Source organism: Martes martes, assembly GCF_963455335.1.
Source record: "Martes martes genome assembly, chromosome: 4".
NCBI lineage: Eukaryota > Metazoa > Chordata > Mammalia > Carnivora > Mustelidae > Martes > Martes martes.
The window spans coordinates 168,357,964-168,378,367 of record NC_137891.1 but is presented as its reverse complement, the minus strand read 5'-3'; the positions used below and the strand labels follow the sequence as shown (position 1 = coordinate 168,378,367).

Genomic DNA, 20,404 nt, shown 5'->3' with positions numbered 1-20,404 from the left:
AGGTTTGGGAACCCACTGATTGAGGCCCACCTCTGCATTTTATGGATGAGGAAAGTGAGGGAGAGTGACTTCCAAAAGCTACAGAGCCAGCCAGCACAGGCCAGGGCCCCAGGAATGATAATGGCAGTGACCTTGACTCCCAGCCCCTGCTTACCCTCAAGCAGGGACCCTGGTGACTCACAGGGCAGGACAGGATGATAGAGAAGAAAACACCATCTTTAATGAACCCACCTGCACAGAAACCAGGGAGCACACCCTGCCTTGCAAGGTCCCAGTGGGAAAAGAACTTGGTCCCTTGCAAAAACCATCTTATAAAAACAAAAGGCTTCAAAGCACCAGTGGCTAAACCCGTTGAGTAGAAAGGAGGCTGGGGAGTGGGGGTGGGAGGAGAGGGCTGGAGGCAGGAGTTGGCCTGGAGGCAGGATAGCAGCCAGGCCCGAAGGGAGCTGCCCCCTTCTTGAGCTGAACTCCTAGCTACCTGGGTAGACCATAGGGGACCTCAGTGCCCGGGGTGGCCAGCGGAACCCCTGGGGCTGGCTCCTTGGCACAGCACTGCAGAGGGGATGGCAGGATGGGGTCCTAGCTCCAGATACTTTGGCCTTAGATGTAAGGAAGGCTAGATCAGAGGGTAGAGATCGAGGAGTGGAGTGGTCACCGTGGATGGGCTCAGGCATACAAACCTCCAGTTCCCCCATGCCTTCTGCCCTCCCTCCTTATCCAGGGCCACTCCTGTTTCACAGTCTGGGAAGCTGAGGCCTGCCCCTCCTGCCCTTGGACTTATGGCCCATACACAGGAAGCAAGGTCCTCAGGGGTGTCTGTGGAAGGAGATGGGGAGAATGAGCTCTCATCTCCGTTTGTTCTCAAGGGTGCTGGTCCTCCCGACCCCACACAACGACCCACATGCCCAGTCTGCCTCTTCACAACTCCTTCTGGGCTTGTTAGAGGTTTCTCTTGGACACTGGAGTGGTCATAAACGCTGGTGATCTTTGAAAACTGATGATCGGTAGGTACTGACCAGCTGTCTTCCATTCTGGAACTACAGGTCCTCTAATGGGTGAGGTGGATGGAGCCATCGGGGGTGGTGGAGTTGCTGAGGGGACAGGGGATCATGGTTGCAGCAGACCCGGCCTCAGGGACCCGGAAGGGGATGGGGTGGCTGAGATAAGCTCCCTTCCCTTACTGGAATGACCTTCAAACGTTGGCCCAGGGTGGACAGGGGCCGAGTCTAGGAGGGCTTTCCTGTGGGTCAGGCTGAACTCAGGGCTCTGGGCTCTGTTCATCTGGTTCCCAACAGGAGAACAGGTATATTGCTTCAAGAGAGGCGCTGGCGAGTGGTGGTGGTGTGTGTGATGTAGATCACATGGGTTCTAGAGTGTTCCATCTGGATGGGGGCTTGGAAATGGGATTCAGAGACCAGGCACTGGGTTTTGGAGTCTGAAACTACAGAAGGTTCACTGTGTTCAAGGCCTGCCTCCTCCAAAAGCCTAGCTGTGTGGCCTCAAGCAAATCGCTTCATATCTCCGGGCCTCAGTTTCCACATCTGCAAAATGGGAATTATAATTCCAGCCTAGCCCCGGGAATTAAGAGTCAAATGAAAAGGCTAGAAAGAGCTCCATCTGCTAAGAGGTTATTTTAATTGAGGGAAACTGAGGCCCAGAGAGGGCAAGGAAGGGCCTTGCCAGATGCCACACAGAGAGTTGGTGACGGAGCTGCGACTGGAACCCAGGACTCCTGCTTCTAGTTCACAGTAACTCTCCCCAGGGCTGGTGAAAGTGTGGTGAGACGGGGCGAATGCCATTTCTCTCTGGACAGGGGACAGGAAGTGGGGTGAAGGGTTTTGAAAGGGAGAGGCTGGAGAAGGGAGGGAGGCCCCAGCGCACGCCAAGGCTGAGATTAAAAAAAATACAAACCCCGCGATCCCCTATCCCGCCCGGCCCGCCCCCATCCCTGGAGTTGGGCTGCGAGGGGCCAAGTCCAAGTCCGCTGCAGACTTAGCCGACGGAGGCTGCAGTCGGTCCGCGAGCCGCCAGGGGGCGCGCCGGCTACTTTGGCCCGAGCTCGCGCCAGCGGCTTCAGTCTAGCCAGCAAGCTCGTGGCAACTGGATGGGCGCGGGAAGAAGCTACCCCGACCTGCAGGAAACAAAGGCAGGTTAGGGAAGTGGACGCTGAAAGTATGGGGCAGAGAGATCCGGCTGCCCTCCCCGCTCCATCCTGCCCGTCTTTCCCCTACAGGAACGCCTCAGTCCCGCCACCCCACCCCGCTGGGCGCCGTGACCCACGTGTACAGAGGTTGCAGTTGTAAATGCGACGTCTTCTGGGGCGCCTGGTATCCGTAGGAGTCAAAGCCACCGATGAAGTCAACTGCGGAAGGGGAAGTGGTGCATAGTTAGGGATAGGCCTGTGGGGCATGAGTTATGGGAGGCTGGGTGCTGAAAAGGAAGAATCTGAGGGGGTCAGACCCCAGTACAGTGCCTGGGGGGGGGGGGCTTTGCTGCTGGACCTATGGGGAGCAGAGCGAGACTCGCAGGAGCTCAGCCAGAATGGGCCAAAGCCCAAGTAGATAGAGAGCCTTGGGGATGGGCCGTCCTTTAAGGGAGCAGGGCTCGAGCCACTTAAGGGGGCAAGACCTGGGAGGTGGGGGTGGAGGGGGCTTGAGCCACTTAAGCGAGCAAGACCTGGGAGGGGGAGGTGGAGGGTAGTGGGGGGATGAGGCTGGGCACCTGCGTTCCTTGGTAGGGGTGAGCCTTGGGGAGCTCCCCTGAGGGGCAGAACCTAAGAGGAGTGGGTGGAGAGTAGTGCTGGAGCCGCGCACTGGGCACCTAGATGTCTGGTTCACAGCCCAGAATGTGCTGGCTATGCAGACCCCCACCACCCTTGCCACCTCTTCTCCCCCACCAAGAGGAGCCAGTTGGCGAACCCAGGTCTCCCTGCCTCCCAGGCATCGCAGGGCTCTGTCCAGGGTGCTGAAGGCATGGGGTGGTGTGTGGCCAGGCATCCCCGTTCCCTAGGGGCTTGGCACTCACAGCTGTCCTCCTCCTCCAGGAACACTTTGCTCACGTAGCAGGCGAACACGAAGCCAAAGAGCTGGGGGTGGAAGGAAAGAAGACAGAAGCTCTTCCTCCACCCGGCGCCTGGCCGGGCCCAGTAGGACGGAGGGGAGGGGGGGGATGTGCGAGGATGAACGCCAACCCATAACAACTTCAAATTAAATGCTTGGGCCTTACAGTCAAACATATCTGGTTCCATTCTGTGTTCTGTGAGTGGACTTGGACAAGTCATTATTTTACCTCTTTGAGCCTCAGTTTTCCCAGCTGGACCTGGGCAATACTTTACTGACGTATTAAGGGGAAGGAGGATTTTGTGACTTTGGATGTGTGGAGTGCTGAGGGCAAGCCTGGGAACTATATTGCCATCTTGGAGCCACTCTCCTTTCGGTCTCACAACTCTACACAGTTGATGTGCTCACGCCTTTCTGTGAATAAGCATATAAGCTTGGAGAGGGCAAGTGACTTGTCCAAGGTCACACAGCGGATACACTGGAGACTGGGTTGACTCATAGTCTGATGACTCATCCTAGTCATTAAACCTGTTCACTCCTGGAATGGGAGCTGGGGCAGGGGTGAAGGGAAGAGATACAAGATATGGAGACAGAGCCAGGCAGAAGCACAGGCAGGCTGGAAGATCCAGGTTCTCCCTTTCTTAAGTAGAGCTAAACAAAGGGGTTGGGGTGGGCTGGGTGTGGCTGGGGGGACAGGAGGACTCACAGCCAGGAAGATCTGCAGGGCACTGCTGAGTGCTTCGATGTAGGGGTAGTCAAGCAGGCAGCCGGTGACAGAGATGACATGGTGGTCTTCCAGGGCGAGGCGGGAGTTCAGGACAGGTGTCACCAGGCAGCCTGGCCCATTCTCCATCCACCAGGAGCGGTGCAGGGATGTGTTGAAGGTCATGATGAAGTCCCGGTCCTGGGGGCAGAGGGGCCTAGGATACTGAGCTGGGGCCAAGGGTGGGGGGCATCTTCTCCAGGTCCCAGGAAACTTTATATAAGATCTACTTCACACCTGGACTGTTGAAGCAGTCTCCTCTCCTGGCTTGATTTGACGGGTATGGAGGGAGTCCGTTATTGCAAGTCTATATTTGGCCAGTAGGTGGCACTTGATGACTACGTAGGTCTCACCCTTCCACCAGAGGCGGTAAGGGCTAGTGCTGACCCACAGGAGCCCCAAAGTTTCAGAGATGTGAGGGACACTAACAGTGACTGAGTCCAGTTTTCCAGCCATGGGTGAAATCCTCAAAACAGACTCCTTCGCAGACCGTTCAGCCTCTCCACTGCTCTCTGGGTGTGGCCCTGGGCAAACCTATCCTCTCTAGTTCTTGGTGTCCCCATCTGGAATGCAGAAAGGGCCGCCCTAGATCAGAGGTTCTCACCACAGCATGATCTCTCCATTCACTCCTGCAGCCTGTTAACTAATATTCACTGAGTTCTGACCAGGTGCCAAGCCCTGAGATGTATAATTTCATTTCATCCCCTTAAGCAATCACATGAAGCGGTTATCTGCACTCCCCAGACAGGGAAACTCAAGCTCAGAGAGGGCAAGCCACATGCCCAGGGTCACACAGCTTGGAAATGTTGGAGCTGGGATTTAGATCTAACAGAACTACAAAGCCAGTGCTCCCATTCATATATTTTCCCCTCTTGTGTAATAAAAACAGAAGTTGCGTCCTCTGGGTTTGCTCTTCCACAATCTAAAAACGTCCCCTTTCTTCCACAGTTCTGCATGGGACCTGGTCCACTTGATTTCCCTAAGTTTACTTCATCTCTTTCCCTTCTGAAAATACCAATCAGAACTGGACACAAATCTTTGTGGCCTAAGCAGTACAAAGGGCATGGTATTTTCATCCCCTTGCCCTGAACATGTGTAGGGCCCTAGGGCACTTTCCAGGACCACTGCAAGGGTTGGTGTCTACGGAGCTTGTGATCAACTGCGACCCGGCCCACCTTCATGGCCCCTCAGCCTTATCTGCCCCATCATTTGTTTCTGAGAAGTGCAGAAGAGGCCAGAAACAAAAATGTGGGGGTAGGGTCTGTGGAGTGCAGATCGTTCAAGCGTATAGAAGGTCTCTTCAAGAGATGAAGCCCCAGACTAAACTAGGAGCCCCTGGGTAGGGGATGGGCAAAGTCAGGCTCTGCCCTCTGGCATTGCCAGGCCTGAGGCTTACCTGGGAGAGCTGTCCAACCTCCAGGTAGAAGCAGATGATAAATGCATTCCAGCCAACCCAGAGCACCAGCCAGGCTGCATACTGGGGAGAGGAGAGGTGGGATCAGGGTGGGGCCGGGGGGAGCGGGGATGGGGCATGTCAATGGAGCCAGGGCTCAGGGACCGAGGAGACCTTTGCAAGGGGAAGTGATGACATGGTCTCACGCAGACAGCACTTTAGTTTACAAATCATTATTACATCCGTCCTGTCCTTACAACAGCCCTGCATGGAAGGCACTGCTCTCCCTCTAAGGATAACCGACGTCAGCCCTAGAGAGGAGGTTTAAGTTTTCTAAGATCACACAGCTGGGAAGAGGTGGGCCTGCTCCTCAAGCTCTGGTCCTCTGGCAGCTAATCCGATGCACTCTGCGGAGAAGAACAGACGCAGGCCGGCTCCGGAGAGCTGGAGAGGAGTGGGGTGTCTCCACCCAAGCCCTGGGCCTGCCATGCCGCTGCTGCCTCCGGGCGCACAGCACCGCTTGTAGGAGTGCCTGGGGCCTTCTTGAGAGCCAGAGAGAAGGATTCTCCCATCCTGGGTGAGACAGAGTTTTGGAAGGGTGCTGGGAGCTCAGCCTGTGGGAGGTGGGCAAAGCCCAAGAATGAGCCAGAACGGGCTGTGGCAGGGATGGCAAAGCATGTCGTCGTCATCACAGGCGTCAAGCATGTGTGTAATAAGGCGACTAAGAAGGCTTTTCCCTCCAAAGAGGCATGTGAACGGGTCACTGAGGAAGAACAGGGGAAGAGGGTGAGCCTAGCTGAAAACAGGAGTTTAACAGAGACCATCAAGGACCAGGGCTTGGGCAGAGGAAGCAGGAGGAGGGAGCCAGGGACACAATCCACTCCTGGGATCAGAGCACAGGAGGCACTGACCTCTAAGCCCCACCTGCAGGGCACCTGGGTGACTCAGTCGTTAAGCATCTGCCTTTGGCTCAGGTCATGATCCCAGGGTCCTGGGATCGAGCCCTGCATCAGGCTCCTTGCTCAGCAGGAAGCCTGCTTCTCCCTCTCCCACTCCCCCTGTTTGTGTTCCCTCTCTCACTGTGTCTCTGTCAAATAAATAAATAAAATCTTAAAAAAAAAAAAAAAGCCCCATTTGCCATCAGACCACATTCTCGATGAACAGCAAAGGACCAAAGCCAAGCCAGCCTTCTCAAAGCAACCTGAGAAACTAAGGAAGACGAAGTTCGTCCCTCCACTGGCTTGCTGATGCAGCCTTCACTCAGGATCTGATGCTCTAATCCTGCCACTTATTAGCTGTGTGACCTTAGGAAGCCTCGCAACCTTTCTGAGCCTCATTTCCTCACCTGGGAAATGTAGATCCTTTGCAGGACTGTTGTAAAGATAAGTGAAACATGCGAAACACTTAGCAGTGTGCTTCGCACATGGCAGGCACTCACTAAATGACACAGCTGGTTAATATTTGGATTTTCCCCTAGGAAATCCTTCAGGGAAAATATCAATCTCGTCTCTCTGCTGAGCGAAGAAGCATTGGGAATAGGCTGGAGCTAAGACAGAGTGGGGGTCTGGGCACCGCACGGGTGGGGGTGGGGCAGTTCTGGCTGGAGGAGCAGGGGCGTGGGAGGGGCCGAGGGAGCCATACCAGAATGAGGTACCGGGAGCGGTACTGCACGGTGCCAAAGATGCCCAGGATGACTGCCATGATGTGCAGGAAGTTGGCTAAGATAGGAGCCCATTGATAGCCCAGGAAGTCAAAGATCTGCCGCTCCAATGCAGCGACCTGTGGGAGAGAGCAGGCTGAGGCCACAGTCACGGCCTGGAAGGGAAGGACAGGACGCCCCCTGGACCTCATGCAGCAGAGCACACCACTTACCATGGTGACGAGCCACCATGGCCTGACTGCTCACAAGTCTCAGAGCCGTCCCGGCTCTCCCAGACCACAGGGAGATGGGGAGACGGAAGCAAGTCTGGGGGGACGAACTGAGACGGGGCCCTGGTCATCACTTCGGGGCGGGGAGAAGGGAGCTGGGGTTCAGAACATCTTCCTCCCTGCCAAGAGGCCCTCCCCATTGGCACCTGCCTCTGCCCCACGTGGGGCTGAAAGCAGGTGGAGTTAGGATCCAGACCGCCTCCCCCAGCCCTGGCCAAGAGCGGAGCCGCCGCCCTGAAGGGCCCAGGAAAGTTCCTGGGCCTGAGTCCGCTTTTCCAAGGACTGCTATCTGGAGGCCGCCCAGGCCCGTGGAATCCATGCGCTGCAGAGAAAGGGATTTGTTTTTACTTCCCTTCCCCAAGGGAGCTGTCCTAGGTTGCAAAATTGACCTCAAGCTCTTTCTCTCCCTGTCTCCGAGCTCTGTGGCAGCGCCCTTCTCCACTAACTCTGTGCTTAGTCATGTGATTTGCTTTGCCCAGTGGGACATTAGGCAGCGCAGTGCAAGTGAAGATCTTTTGAAAAACTTGCGTGTGCCCTGGCGCTTGCCCACTTGTTATACTTGTAACACGGACAACACCATGCGGAAGAGCACCCGTGACCCGCTGGAGGATGAGAGGAGAACCAAGCCCTCCCCCCACCGCCCATGACAGCCCGCCAAAAATGTGAGTGAGGCCATTTTAGATCATTCCAAAGCTAGCCAACCCACCAACTGACCAAAAACTCTAGCCAGACCAGAAGAATCGTCCAGCTGACCTACAGAATCAAGAGCTAAATAAAATGACTGTTTTAAATGGCTGCTCCAGGGGCGCCTGGGTGGCTCAGTGGGTTAAAGCCGCTGCCTTCGGCTCGGGTCATGATCCCAGGGTCCTGGGATCAAGCCCCGCATCAGGCTCTCTGCTTGGCGGGGAGCCTGCTTCCTCCTCTCTCTCTGTCTGCCTCTCTGCCTACTTGTGATCTCTGTCTTTCAAATGGGTAGATAAAATCTTAAAAAATAAAAAAATAAATGGCTGCTCCATGGGATGCCTGGGTGGCTCAGTTGGTGGAGTGTCTGCCCTCAGCTCGGGTCCTGGGATCGAGTTCCCCGTTAAGCTCCTTGTTCAGCAGGGAGCCTGCTTCTCCCTCTGCCCACCACTCCCTCTGCTTGTGCTCAATCTCTCTCTCTGACAAATCAATAAATAAAATCTTAAAAACAAAACAAAACAAAAATCCCAAAACGACTGCTCCAGAATGATCTGTTACCCAGCAAAAGTTAACCCATACAGGACTCAGTCAGTCGTCCCTTTCCAGGAGCTCCTGGTTCAATGATTCAGCTGACTCATTAAGAACAAAGGTGCCAGTGACATTCATTGTTATTGACTGTCCAACACCTCTGCTCGTGCTGACAGAACCCATCTCTCTGTTTTGGAAACCACCTCCCAGACCTTCAGTCCCTGTGGCTTGGGTGGGGCTGAGCCTACCTCTCATTTCAGCAGTGGGCTCATGACGCAATCCTGACCAGATAATTGACACACAGGGATCTGGTCAGGACTGGGCACTTGCCCTGTGGCCAACACCCGAGAGTCACCCCGGAGAGCTGCCGGAGCAGCCGGGACAGAGATGCTGTCTGCCAGGTATCTGAATGGGTGCAGTGTCACTCGCAGCTGCTGGTGGCCGTCTTTGCCATCTCAAAGGGGCAGAGAGGGAGAAAGAGTGAACAATCAAGGGGAGGCTCCAGGCCACGTAGTTTTCGGTCTGAGGGTCTAGCCACGCTGAAAATGAGTTCTCCTTCCTTGTACGTGTGATTTCTGTCACTTGCAACCCAAAGTCCTGATTTAAATGGAAGGGGAGAGAAGGGGATATGGCTGGGAAGGGACAGGGAAGATTCTGACTGAGAAGATCCCAGAAGCCGTTTTCTTGGCAGGGAGGGGGGGAGCGGGGGGGGATGCTGACGCTACCACACAGATGGCAAAGCTTGGGCAGAGACCCAGGAAGCTGCAGGCCCAGCCCTGGCACCCACCCACCTGGCGCCAGCCTGCCTCTTGTTGGTGACTCCTCCCGCAGGGCCCTACAGACTTTCCAAGTTCATTGCCCACTGGATGCTCCTTGGCAGAAAGGCAGAGCTGGGATCATGATCTTGTTCTCAAGCAAGAGACCATGAGGCTCAGAGAAGGGAAGTGACTTGCCCAAGGTCACACTGCAGGGAGGTGGCAGAGCTGGGCAGTCATTCTGCTTTTCTCTGTCACCCGTCCCACCTTGGCACCAAACCATCACCTTTCCCTGCTGGCACTGGCCTGGGAGTTAAGCGGTGTGGATTCTGGTTGAGAGTCTGACAGACTCCTGGGTGCCCTGGGGCAGGCCACCTTCCCCAGTGGCCCTCAAGGTCCTTCTTCCATAAGAGAAGAGACCACTGGACCACAGGACTCTAAGGGTCCTTCCTGCTTTGACTCCAGTGGTCTGCTGACCTTGGGGGAGAAACTCCCCAGGTTGCTCCCTGCTCCCACTTCTCCTGCCCCACTTCTGCTCTCCTCCTTTTCACCCGGACTCTGCCAGGCCTTGGGGAGCCCCCTGCTGGTTTGGGGTCCACAGGATGTTTTCAACTCAGCTGGCATCTGTTCCTGGCAAGGAGGCTGCCATCAGAGGACAGAGGAGGTGGCCGAGACAGACTTGTCCAGGCTTGTGGTGTAGCTGGGGAGATGCCTTGCCTGGAAATGCCCTCCTAAAACATGGGGTCACCCTGCTGCACCCCTGGCCTCCTGCTCCAACCACTCTGGATTTCCAGGGACCTCACTAACACTGCGAACAGGGGGACAGTTCCCATGAAAAGCTTTGGAGTCACTAAAGCTCAGGTTCAAATGGCTACTCTGTGACTTAGTTCAAGTTACTTTCCCTCTCTGAGACTATTTCTTCAACGGTAATAGGGAAGGCAATCCTTCCCCCGAGAAGTCGTTGTGAGGATATGGAGACATCACACAGACTAACGGACGACTAGACTTAATAAATGGTGGCTAATTAGGAGAAGACGCAACAGTGGGAGCTTCTCAGATGGGCACCGCAGGCTTGCTGGGAGCTGCCGCTCTCCTCTATCCCCAGCCAGCTCCTGCCCACCCACCCGAGCAGCTGAAACAACAGCTGAAGCCCTGCCTGCATTCCCCCTTTCCTCTCTGCAAGTCCTCCTTGGTCTTCAAAGTACAGCACAATTCCCTCCTTTTCCAGGAAGACCTCCCTGATTGGCCAGAGGGATGACTCTTCCCCCTCAATATGGAGCCCTGGCCATTCTGGTCACTGTCAGCCGTCACTCTGGCCTCCCTCCACCCTCCCTCCAACCTTCCGAAGTGTGGCCCGCCCTCATCTGCCTCGGGGGTCACTGTCTACCTACTTGTTCACAGAACATGTGCTCTGCGTCAGGTCCCGTGCTGGCGCTGTGTGCAGAAGGGAGTAAGCTCTGGTCCCTGCCCCCCGGGAACTCAGTCTAGTGGGCGAGATGGGTGGGAAATGGACGCCCATACACCAGTGTAGTCGGCACGGCCACCCAGACCTGAATGCTGCTGATCAGGACCTGAGCTGAGACCAAGAGTCAGCCGCCCACCCGACTACACCACCCGGGTGCCCCTAAGCTTTGTTTTCTAATTATTTTTACATTTTTAATATATTTTTAAAAGATTTTATTTATGTATTTGAGAGAGAGAGAGAATGAGAGGTGGGGCGGGGGGAGAGGGAGAGGGAGAAGCAGACTCCCCACTGAGCAGGGAGCCCGATCCAGGACTCTAGCCCAGGACCCTGGGATCATGACCTGAGCCAAAGGCTGACACTTAACCTACTGAGCCACCCAGGTGTAAACTTACTTTTTTTTTTAAAGTAAACTCTATACCCAATGCGGGGCTTGAACTCACGACCCTGAGATCAAGTGCCCCACGTTCTACCAACTGAGCCAGCCAGGTGCCCCTCCATATATATTTTTTAATTGAGATTCTGCATCTTATAAATAATCTCAATCCTAAAGTTATTCCTTTTGATTAGAAAGCCAAGTCAGATATTCCAGAACTTCTGCTTGTGCAGCTGTGAGATGCAACTAATTACCAAATAAAAAACAAACAAATAGGGGGAAAATCTTCCCCATCTGGTTGCACCAGCTTAGAACAATCATCTGAGGGCCACAGTGATTTAAGTCCTAACTGGCCTTGTTGTGTCCTGTCAGTTTGATGGGAGGACTAGTCGGGGGACAATGGCAACCTTCGAAACTCCTTTGAAAAAATTGCAAGTGCACCTGCACTGAGGGAGAGTGACTTTGGGTTTTTTGTTTGTTTGTTTGTTTTTAACCTGGCCGGCCTGTAAGCCAGATCTTGAGTCTCTCTCCTAGGTGGGCCAGGCCCAGGACGGAAGCTCCTGTTGACAACTGATGCAGCCTCCTGTGGGATGGGGGTGGGGGGCGGTGCTGGCCAGCACCCCTATCCAAGTGCTTTCTCTTTGCATGTTTTTCATCATTTGTTTGTTTGTTTGTTTGAAGTAGGCTCCGCACCAGCCTAGAGCCCAATGTGGGGCTTGAACTCAGGACCCTGAGATCAAGACCTGAGCTGAGATCAAGAATCAGATGCTTAACCGGCTGAGCCACCCAGGCACCCGTCGAGTTACTCCGTCATCAGGGCAACCCGCAGAGCTTGGGGCAATCGCTGAGGCCCCTGGGCCTGCCAGTGATCCCCCAGCCCCCCGCCAGGACCCCAGATAAGCAGGACGAGGACGAGTGCCCAGACCATCCCGAGTGACAGATGAGAACAAATCACCCAGATCCTGTGTGGATCTGTCAGACCCACAGAGTAAGTCCCACATGCCTGCCCCTCAGCCCCCCCACCCTCGTCTCCTCAAGGTCCCGCGCTGCTTCGCCTGACACCCCCATGCCGACCCCATCCCCTCATGAGCCCTTCCAAACCAGCCCGTGCCCCCCCATTTGCACCCACGGATGCTACTTTCTCTGTGCTCCTCTCACATCCCATATTCCTTGGGCCCAAAGGTGAGGGGGGATCCTCTGGGGTCCCTAAGTTGCTTACAGACTCGGAGAGCCCGTCATCTGCCCGCCTCCAGGTCCTGCCCTTCCCCGGAAATGAGTTTCATCCCTGCAGCATCCTTTGACATCCAGGGGCCACCCTCTTGCCCTCCAGCCCCTCAACGTCTCAACTCTCAAACACCATCCCCGGGACCTTTCCCCTCATCGCTCCTCCATGGCCACCATGCGACTGCCCCGCCTCCGAAGTCACCAAGTCGACAGCCCCCGCTGGATCCCCCCAGCTGGCTTCCTAACGCCCCTGACAGTGATGGGGACCAGCCGGGTCCAGACCACTGAGTCCTCTGCCTCAGGCCCCCCACCCCTCGTGTTCCCCGGAGCCTTACATCCCTGCTGCACTCGCTGGGACTGCTGCCCCCTCACGTCCGCATGAGCTTCGCCTGTAAGCCCTACTCGCAGACCCCGCAGCCTTCCCCTCACACCTGTCAGGAAAAGCCCGCACCTGCACAAACCCAATTAACAGTGTTCCCCCTGCTTGCAAAGCAGCCAAGTGCTACTGGAGAGAGCCACTCCCCAGGCGGACACGGAGCACCACAATGCCAGGTCCATCACCACAACTTTGAGAGCCTGCCACCCCTGCCACCCCACAACCCAACTAGGCTTCTCTGGGGAACTCACTTTGCCCACGGACCACCTCCAATCTTCTCACTGTCCTCCGCCCTCCTGGGACCCCTCCAGCCTCCCTCTCAGGGGACCTGGCCTCTGCCTACCCCCCTGCCCGCCCCCTCCTCCGACAGAGGCTTCCGCCTCCATTCTGGACCCCATCTCGTCTCCTCGGGGGCTCACACCATCCTCGGACCCTTCTTGCCTGTAACTCAACCTCTCCCTCTGCCCAGGATGCTTCCCACAGGCTCCTAAGCACACCCAAGCCACTTCCATTAAAATAGCAAAAGAGAAAAGGCCCCCGCTCCTCTCCTATCTCAACACTCTCATGGCCTCCACGCCCTCCCTCCCACCTGCTCCTCTGCCCGCGTGCAACGTGAGGATCTGATTCAGGGGCTAGAAGCAGAACCACGGTTAGAATCCTCGTGCCACGGGGCCAGTCACTTCACTCTCCTGTGCCTCAGTTTCCTCACCTGCAGAATGGGTATCATTCCCTATACCTCCCTCATACAGTGGTGGAGAGATTCCATATCGTTTGTTAATTTATATATATGTTTAAAGTAAGCTCTAGGGGTGCCTGGGTGGCTCAGTGGGTTAAAGCCTCTTCCTTGGGCTCAGGTCATGATCTCAGGGTCCTGGGATCGAGCTCTGCATTGGGCTCTCTGCTGGGTGGGGAGCCTGCTTCCCCCACCCTCTCTCTCTCTGCCTACTTGTGATCTCTGTCTGTCAAATAAATAAATTTAAAAAAAAAATAAAGTAAGCTCTATGCCCAATGTGGGGCTAGAACTCATGACCCCAAGATCAAGAGTCGCATGTTCTAACAACTGAGCCAGCCAGGTGCCCCATTTTTTTTTTCCAGATAATATTTAAAATTACGACCTGCGGCAGAACTCCCCGCCTCCCCTTGCTTTATTGTTTCCATGGTGCTTATCACAGATTACCGTACTACCCACTCCCTTTCCCTTTCACAGTCTGACTCCTGCATTGGAAGGCACACTCCCCAGTGGGGATTTCTGCCGGAGGTGCTCGCGGCTGCACTCCTGGCGGTGAGAGCCCAGCCGCAGGTGCCAACATGAGAAACTCGGTCTCCACCCTCCCACGCAGCCAGGACCCTAAGTATCAGAACACCCCCCAGGCCCTCTTTATGTTCCGTTGTCCAAGCAAACAGGTGCCCACCCAACCTTCGGGCGCTACCTGTTCTCCTTTCAGCCTCCAGCCCCCCCCCTTTTTTTTAAGGTCTTTTTTTTTTTTAAAGACTTTATTTATACATTGACAGAGAGAGAGATCACAAGTAGGCAGAGCAGCAGGCAGAGAGAGGGGGGGATGCAGGCTCTCCGCTGAGCAGAGAAACCCATGTGGGGCTCGATCCCAGGACCCCGGGATCATGACCCGAGCCAAAGGCAGAGGCTTAACCACTGAGCCACCCAGCCCCTTTATAACTGACTACCCATCAGACGGCTCGTCGTGAACTCAATACGCCCAAACCTGGCCCGTTTCCGGTGTCTGGGACCCATGATGTGTCCAACTGCAAAAGCCAGAAAGCTCAGCTTCAGGTGCTGTTCTCACTCCTGCTCATCTGAATCCCTCTCATCTCTGGCCACTTTCTCCCGCTGCTGTCCTCTCACGGGGCCATTACAACACTACCAGCCACCCTTCTCGCCCAGCCCGGCCCCCCAAAGCCTACCTCAAGCCTAACCCACCCCTCTCCTTTCCCCAGTGAACCTACCCAGCTGCCCCTCCCCTGCCCTTAGCTCCCCAGCCCCTCCCGATTATTTATTTATCAGGTAGCTGCCAGCCAAGGGGGATGCGGTTGCCATGGGAACCTTCAGCCCTGAGTCAGGGCCGCCTCTGTTCTCAGTAGGATACTCTAGCCTGTCTAGACGCCAACCCCAGGAGCCCCACACCAGGTGGGGGCAAGGGATGAGTGATGCAGATGGGCCCACCCTAGCCCCAGGAAGCTGGCTGGGGGAGAGGGGGTTGGGCTGTGGGCCACGGAACCCATCAGAAGCCTCTGGTGCCCAAGCCCTTGCCGGCCAATTCTGCAAGTCAACGACTTTCCTGGCCAAAATTCCAGCCATGTCACCATGGGACTTAGGTACAGAAGTCAGGCCATCTGGGGAATGACGAGGGAGGGGTCCTTGAAAACCATTTTCAAAGAATGGTTTGGTCCAGCCTGGTACTGTTATTGAGGTGGGAAGAGCTCCCCATTTAGGGTTCAGTACCCCATTTGGGGCCCAGCCAACTTCAGTTCCATCCCCGGTCAGCCTCTGATTCACTGTGAGACCTTGCGCAAACTACTCCCCCTCTCTGAACCTGAACCTGCGAGGATGTCCTGAATCGCCCGGCGAGTCAGACAGTGCATGGAAAGCTCTTAGCCCAGGGCCTGGCCCGCCGCTGGGGCTCCGTATATGGCAACGGCCTTTGCTGCATCCCCCAGCTCAAGCCCCCCTTCTCCCAGTGGATTTCTGAGGCAGCTGACAAAATTAAACTCGACTCAGCCCCTCATCCATGAAATGAGGGAGTGGGACTGAAGCCAAAGAGAAGGACCCCTGGAGAGCCACCAGTCCAACCCCCTCATTAGGGAGCTGAGCAAACCGACAGACAGAGGCGAGTGGTCTACGAGGAGTCTTCCTTTCTCCCTGAGCTCCGCGCCCATCTCTGAGGTCCATCTAGGGCAACGGCCTTCGAGCAGGAGCTGAAACAGTCCCAGAGACCAGGCAGTCTTTGGCAGGGGCAGGGAACACTGGCCCAGCAGTTCCCTGAACAAGTATTTCCTGAGCATCTATTATGCGTCAGGCCCTGAGCAGAGTGTCTGGTGACGAACAGGCTGGTGTGACTCCATCCTCAGGGAGCGCAAGTCTGGAGACAAACACCACAGCCCTCTGGGAGCTGAGGAGGGGGGCTTCCCTGATAGGTTCCCCATCCACCGTGTGTGGTGACCTGTGAGGACTCCTTCATGCCTTCAGCGCGCACACGCACACAGACACACGCACAGAAACATGCACACACATGCTCTCTGTCTCTTCCAGGGCTCCTGCAGGCCTTCTGCCTCTCTCTGTCCCCGCCTGAATCCTGCTGGAAAATGGACAAGGCTATCACGGTTAAGTGAAAACAAAAAGCAAAAAAATTCCCAAAAAACAAAAAACAAGCAGCAAAACAATAGGATTCCATTTATGAAAAACAAAAACAAAACACACAAAAAGCCCAAAAATAAAAATGAAAAGGACACGAAGCGTGTGTGTATAAACGCAGAGTCAAGAGCCTGGGAAACATACCACAAAGGTTCCGAGAAGTCCCCTCTAGGGAGTGGGAATGGGGACATGGGAAAACTCATACTTTCACTTAGACATACTTCTGTATATTGGAATTTTTTTACAACAAAGATTTTTCAGAAATGTTAAGAAAGATTTTTCAATGTTGATTCATGTGAAGCTTCTCAGGGGATCTGAGGTCTCCTCTGATTCGAATGTGCTGTGGGGTCCTGGCAGGCCTCTCCCCCTAGGCCTCAGTGTTCCCATCTGTACAACGGGGGCCTCAGTAGCTCCAAATCACTGTCTGGGTCTGGCGGTGCTGCAGCCTGCCTAACGGAAGGGGACAAGCCACTGGGGTCCTGTGACCCCCGCTGAGGGCCTTATAGCCCCTTTCCCCCAGAAGCTGATTCTGCCAGCCCCTAGTGAGGTCTCTCCCTAGGTTCTGCCTGGATCATCACAGCCCTGCTTCCCCCTGCCTGACTACACACATCTCTGTCACCACCTTTCCTCGGGTCCAGCCGGACAAGGGGCGAGGGCTCCCTACAGCCCTAATGCGGCTGCCTGGAACCTGCAGGCAGGTTCCCCTTTTGCAGAGGCGGCTCACAGTGCCCCCCCCACCCCACCCCCCACCCCAGGCTCCCAAGGTCACTCAGACAGGAAGTGGCCGAGCTCAGGTTCAAGTCCTTGTCTCTACACTCACCTTTCTTCCCACCCACCACACCTCTCTCCAGAGACAGTCAGGGACTCCGGAAGAGGCAGAGCTGGCTCTCATGAGTCACCCCTTCCTGGCTCCCATGGGCAGCGCTGGCATACCAGGTAACATTTATTAATCTCCTATTAGTGCCAGACACTACGCTCAGTCCTTCACATCTGTTCATTCTACAAACAGCTCTCCAGAGCCTTTTGTGCGCTAAGAGAGAGAGAAGTCAGTGGTGAGTGTAGAGGACCCAGCTCCTGTCATCACAGGATGCCAGTCCTGCCTGTTCCCTCCTCAGGGAAGATACCAGAACATCTGCCGCAGCCCAGAGAAGAGGGAAGTAGAAGAGGAGCAAGGTGAGGGGAATGTTCCTTCCCATTAGAAAACAAAACAAATAAACAAAACAAAATAACCTCTCGACGGGCTTCAGATTAGTAGAATCCTTTATTGAGCACCTACTGTATATCACCTTTCATACTCAGGTTTCTTAGTCCTACCCTCATCACTGGATGAGGAAACTGAGGCCCCAAGGAAGTAAAGGGGCTTGCCCAAGGACCCACAGGAGAGCTGAGACTGCAGCCAAGTCCTCACTCCTCCCCACCACATGGCTCTCTGAGACCTGGATACCAAGCCGGCTTGCTTGCCCGGGCAGTTGGGAATCTCAGCCCTTGTAGCTCTGCTCAAGCCTGTTCCCTTCTCATGACAGCTTCCCCAGCCCCTCAGCCCCCAGCCTGCCATCTGTCTGTCCTTATGCCCTCCTGCTGTGGCCCAGCCCTGTACCTCAGCTGGGCCAGGGGGAGCCAGGGAGCAGCTGGCCACTAGCTTGTATGTAATTAGCCCTCGGAGACCAGCCTGGGGCTTAAGGGGGGCCCAGGACTCTCTCAGAGGGCTGGTCCGGGCCAGCCCTGGTCCCCACAGGAGGCAGGCTTTGGGGCTGGGCCTCTGTCTCCATGGCAACCCCTCCCCTCCTCCCAGCGACTGCTGACCCTTCCCAGCTGGGGGACTCCTCAGACCCCTTCTGTGCTGATCCATCCCACTACACCTCTGAGCGGGCAATGCCATTAGAACAGGCCTGGTAGTGGTCCGATTAGCATACATCTACATTTATTTGCATAAACCCAGCCTAGAAGCCCAGGGTGATACCAAGGTCAGTCTGAAATCAAAGAAAGGGTCCCTCCAAGCCATCAGGCCTATCTCTTCATCCAGTCTGGTCCAAACGCACAGGCACCACGGTGGGAGGCCATGTGGGCGGGGCAGAGAGGGGCCTTCAGCACGGGGAGTCTGACTCAGTCCCCTCCTCCGTGGAACGGGGACAAGGATGCCTACTTCACAGCAGTGTTGAGACCACTGAAGGATCTTCCAGATTCATTGCAAGCCCTGGCCCTGTCCCACCCCCTCCAACCTTTCATCTCCGCTCCTGGAGCTCCCTGCTTTCTGCCTGTGGCCCAGGCCCAGAGAAGTCCACAGGAGCCCAGGAGAGTCGCCCCTTGGATCTGGGGCTACTGGGCCACCTGCCCCCCAACAGGTTGTCCTGCCTGAATTTCTGGATCTGGCTGGAAGTAGATTAGAAGCTGGTGGCTACGAGCTCTGGCCTTTCACCAACACCAGTGGATTTGGTCCCATGCTGGTTCACAGCCGGGGAGCAGGGGATGGCTGACACGGCTCTGACCACCACCCCCAAATACCACCCGCTCCAGTGCATTTTGGGGAAAACCACCAGAGGCGGTTTAATGCAGTGAGCAGACGGCGCGCTTGGGTTTATCTTCCATCTATGAGCCTCAGTCTCCCCATCTGTAAAATGCGGATAACAGTCCCCACACTTCCTGGAAATACTGTGAAAAGTCACGGAGACGACACTTGTCAAGTGCCTGACATGCTAAGTGCTCCACAGATGGTAACTATTATTACTTCAATGAGGACAGCGAGGAGAAAATAAGCCGAGGCCACCTCGAGGGTCCATGAAGGGTTTGCGGAGGTGATATTCAGCTTTGGCCTTGAACTGGCTACAGTAAGGACAAACGACTTGCTCTGGATGTCCCTCAGGAGGGTGCGCAGCAAATGATGGTGCCTCCACACCCCGGGACACGACGCAGCTGCTCCAACGGTGCGGCGGGGGGGGGCGAAAGAGTGCCAAGCGGTTTGGTGGGAAAAGGCAGGCTTTGAGGGCTCCTTGATAGTAGGATCCTATTTTTTTGCAGAAGGAAAATAAAGAGTCCTCGGACTCCGGAGAGTAGGATTCTTGGGGGTGGGGGGAGGGTCTCCGAGATTCAACCAGAGCTATTTCAGTTAAGGGTTTCACATTGAGCAGTAATACTTTTATAAGAAAAAACAAAATAAAGAAGAAATTAAGAGGGGACAAATGAGCCCACAAATGAGTGTGGGCAAAACCCCTGAGGTGCGGACAGGGTGACGAACCATCTCGGTTTGCCTGGGACTGGGGGCTTTCTTGGGGTGCAGCCCTTTAAGGGATATAACCCAAAAGTTCTGGGCAAACTGGGACAAGTAGGACATCCCAGATGTCAGGGGTAAGGACCACCTGGGGGCTTAGGAGCATGAGGGGTGAGGAAACCTAGGGCTTCATCCCACAAGCACCTAGGAGCCAGGGAAGGTTCCAGCAGAGGGACGAGGCAGCAGGGTGCTTTGGGCGTGGCACTCTCTGGCTAAGTGAGGACCGGCTGGAGGTGGGTGGTCACGTGGGGCCTGACCTCCAGGCCTTCCTGGGGAGACCAAGGACAGGGCCCAGAATCCCTCTACGTGCCCAGAGTCCTACTTTGCCAGGACTCTCACTTTCTTGCTGAGGCCCACACTACCTCCGCCGACGTGCCCATGTCCAGCCTGTTGGGGTATCCCCAGTCCCGTGCCCCAGATGCCAAGACCCCCCAGCAGGCTCTGGAGTGGGCAGCAAAGGCCTGGGGTGAGGGAGCCCCACTTCAGACAGGGATGGATGGGAAGGCAATCCAGGTAGAGAAAATCCAGCAACAAACAGGCTCTCCTAGAAGACGCCGGCTGCAGATCGATGGACTTTGGATAAATAAAAAGGTGATTAATCAGATTCCCCATTAAGTACAACAAACGACACCATATAATTAAGCCAAAAAACTCATAGTAGAGAGCACCTTAATGGAGTGGGCACTTGAGCAGGGAGAATTCAGGAGGCCTTGAGAATTGCAGGCATGTCTGTAAGGCTGGAGCTGGGGTGGAAAAGACCAGAAGGCTGACACAAACACTCAGGAGTTAAATCTGCCCAGCATTCGATGGGGTCAGAGCCCAGCAGCGATCAGCTCAAGCTCCAGAGTCAGGCGGACCAGGGAGGGAGTCCCGGCTCTCACTCACAAGCTGTAGGACCTGGGAAAGTCATCTCCTGGAACCTCAGTTTCCTCGTCTGTAAAATGGGAACACAACTACCTCGAATACCCACCTCCTGGGCCTGTGTGAGGATTCAGGGATGTAACAGGAGCACAGAACTTGTTGAATCCCCACTTTCCCTCTCTGGATCTTCATTTCTCATCGGCAAATAGGGGATAATAACGTCTTGTCTTATTCACAGAGAAATTGGAGGATCAATTAAGATCATAGCCATGAAAGCAATTTATATACTATAATGTGCTTTTTAAACTGTAAAGTACTGTGCCCGTATCATCATTATTGGGATAATGAAGTCCTTGGTTTCCTAC

At 55.2% G+C, this 20,404-nt stretch overlaps 1 protein-coding gene across 1 annotated transcript in view; it reads right to left on the bottom strand.

The window, feature by feature from the left end:
• Nucleotides 1-200: 200 nt before the first annotated feature.
• The window catches only part of NKAIN1 (sodium/potassium transporting ATPase interacting 1), a 40,670-nt gene continuing 20,466 nt past the window's right edge, over nt 201-20,404 (bottom strand). Inside the window, exons 2-7 of the mRNA XM_080802871.1 lie at nt 6,857-6,994; nt 5,219-5,299; nt 3,766-3,963; nt 3,025-3,085; nt 2,281-2,362; nt 201-2,131 (exon numbers count right to left, since the gene is read on the bottom strand). Coding sequence (XP_080658997.1) covers nt 2,122-2,131; nt 2,281-2,362; nt 3,025-3,085; nt 3,766-3,963; nt 5,219-5,299; nt 6,857-6,994 — 570 coding nt within the window. The 3' untranslated portion in view covers nt 201-2,121. The remainder of the gene's footprint in view (nt 2,132-2,280; nt 2,363-3,024; nt 3,086-3,765; nt 3,964-5,218; nt 5,300-6,856; nt 6,995-20,404) is intronic.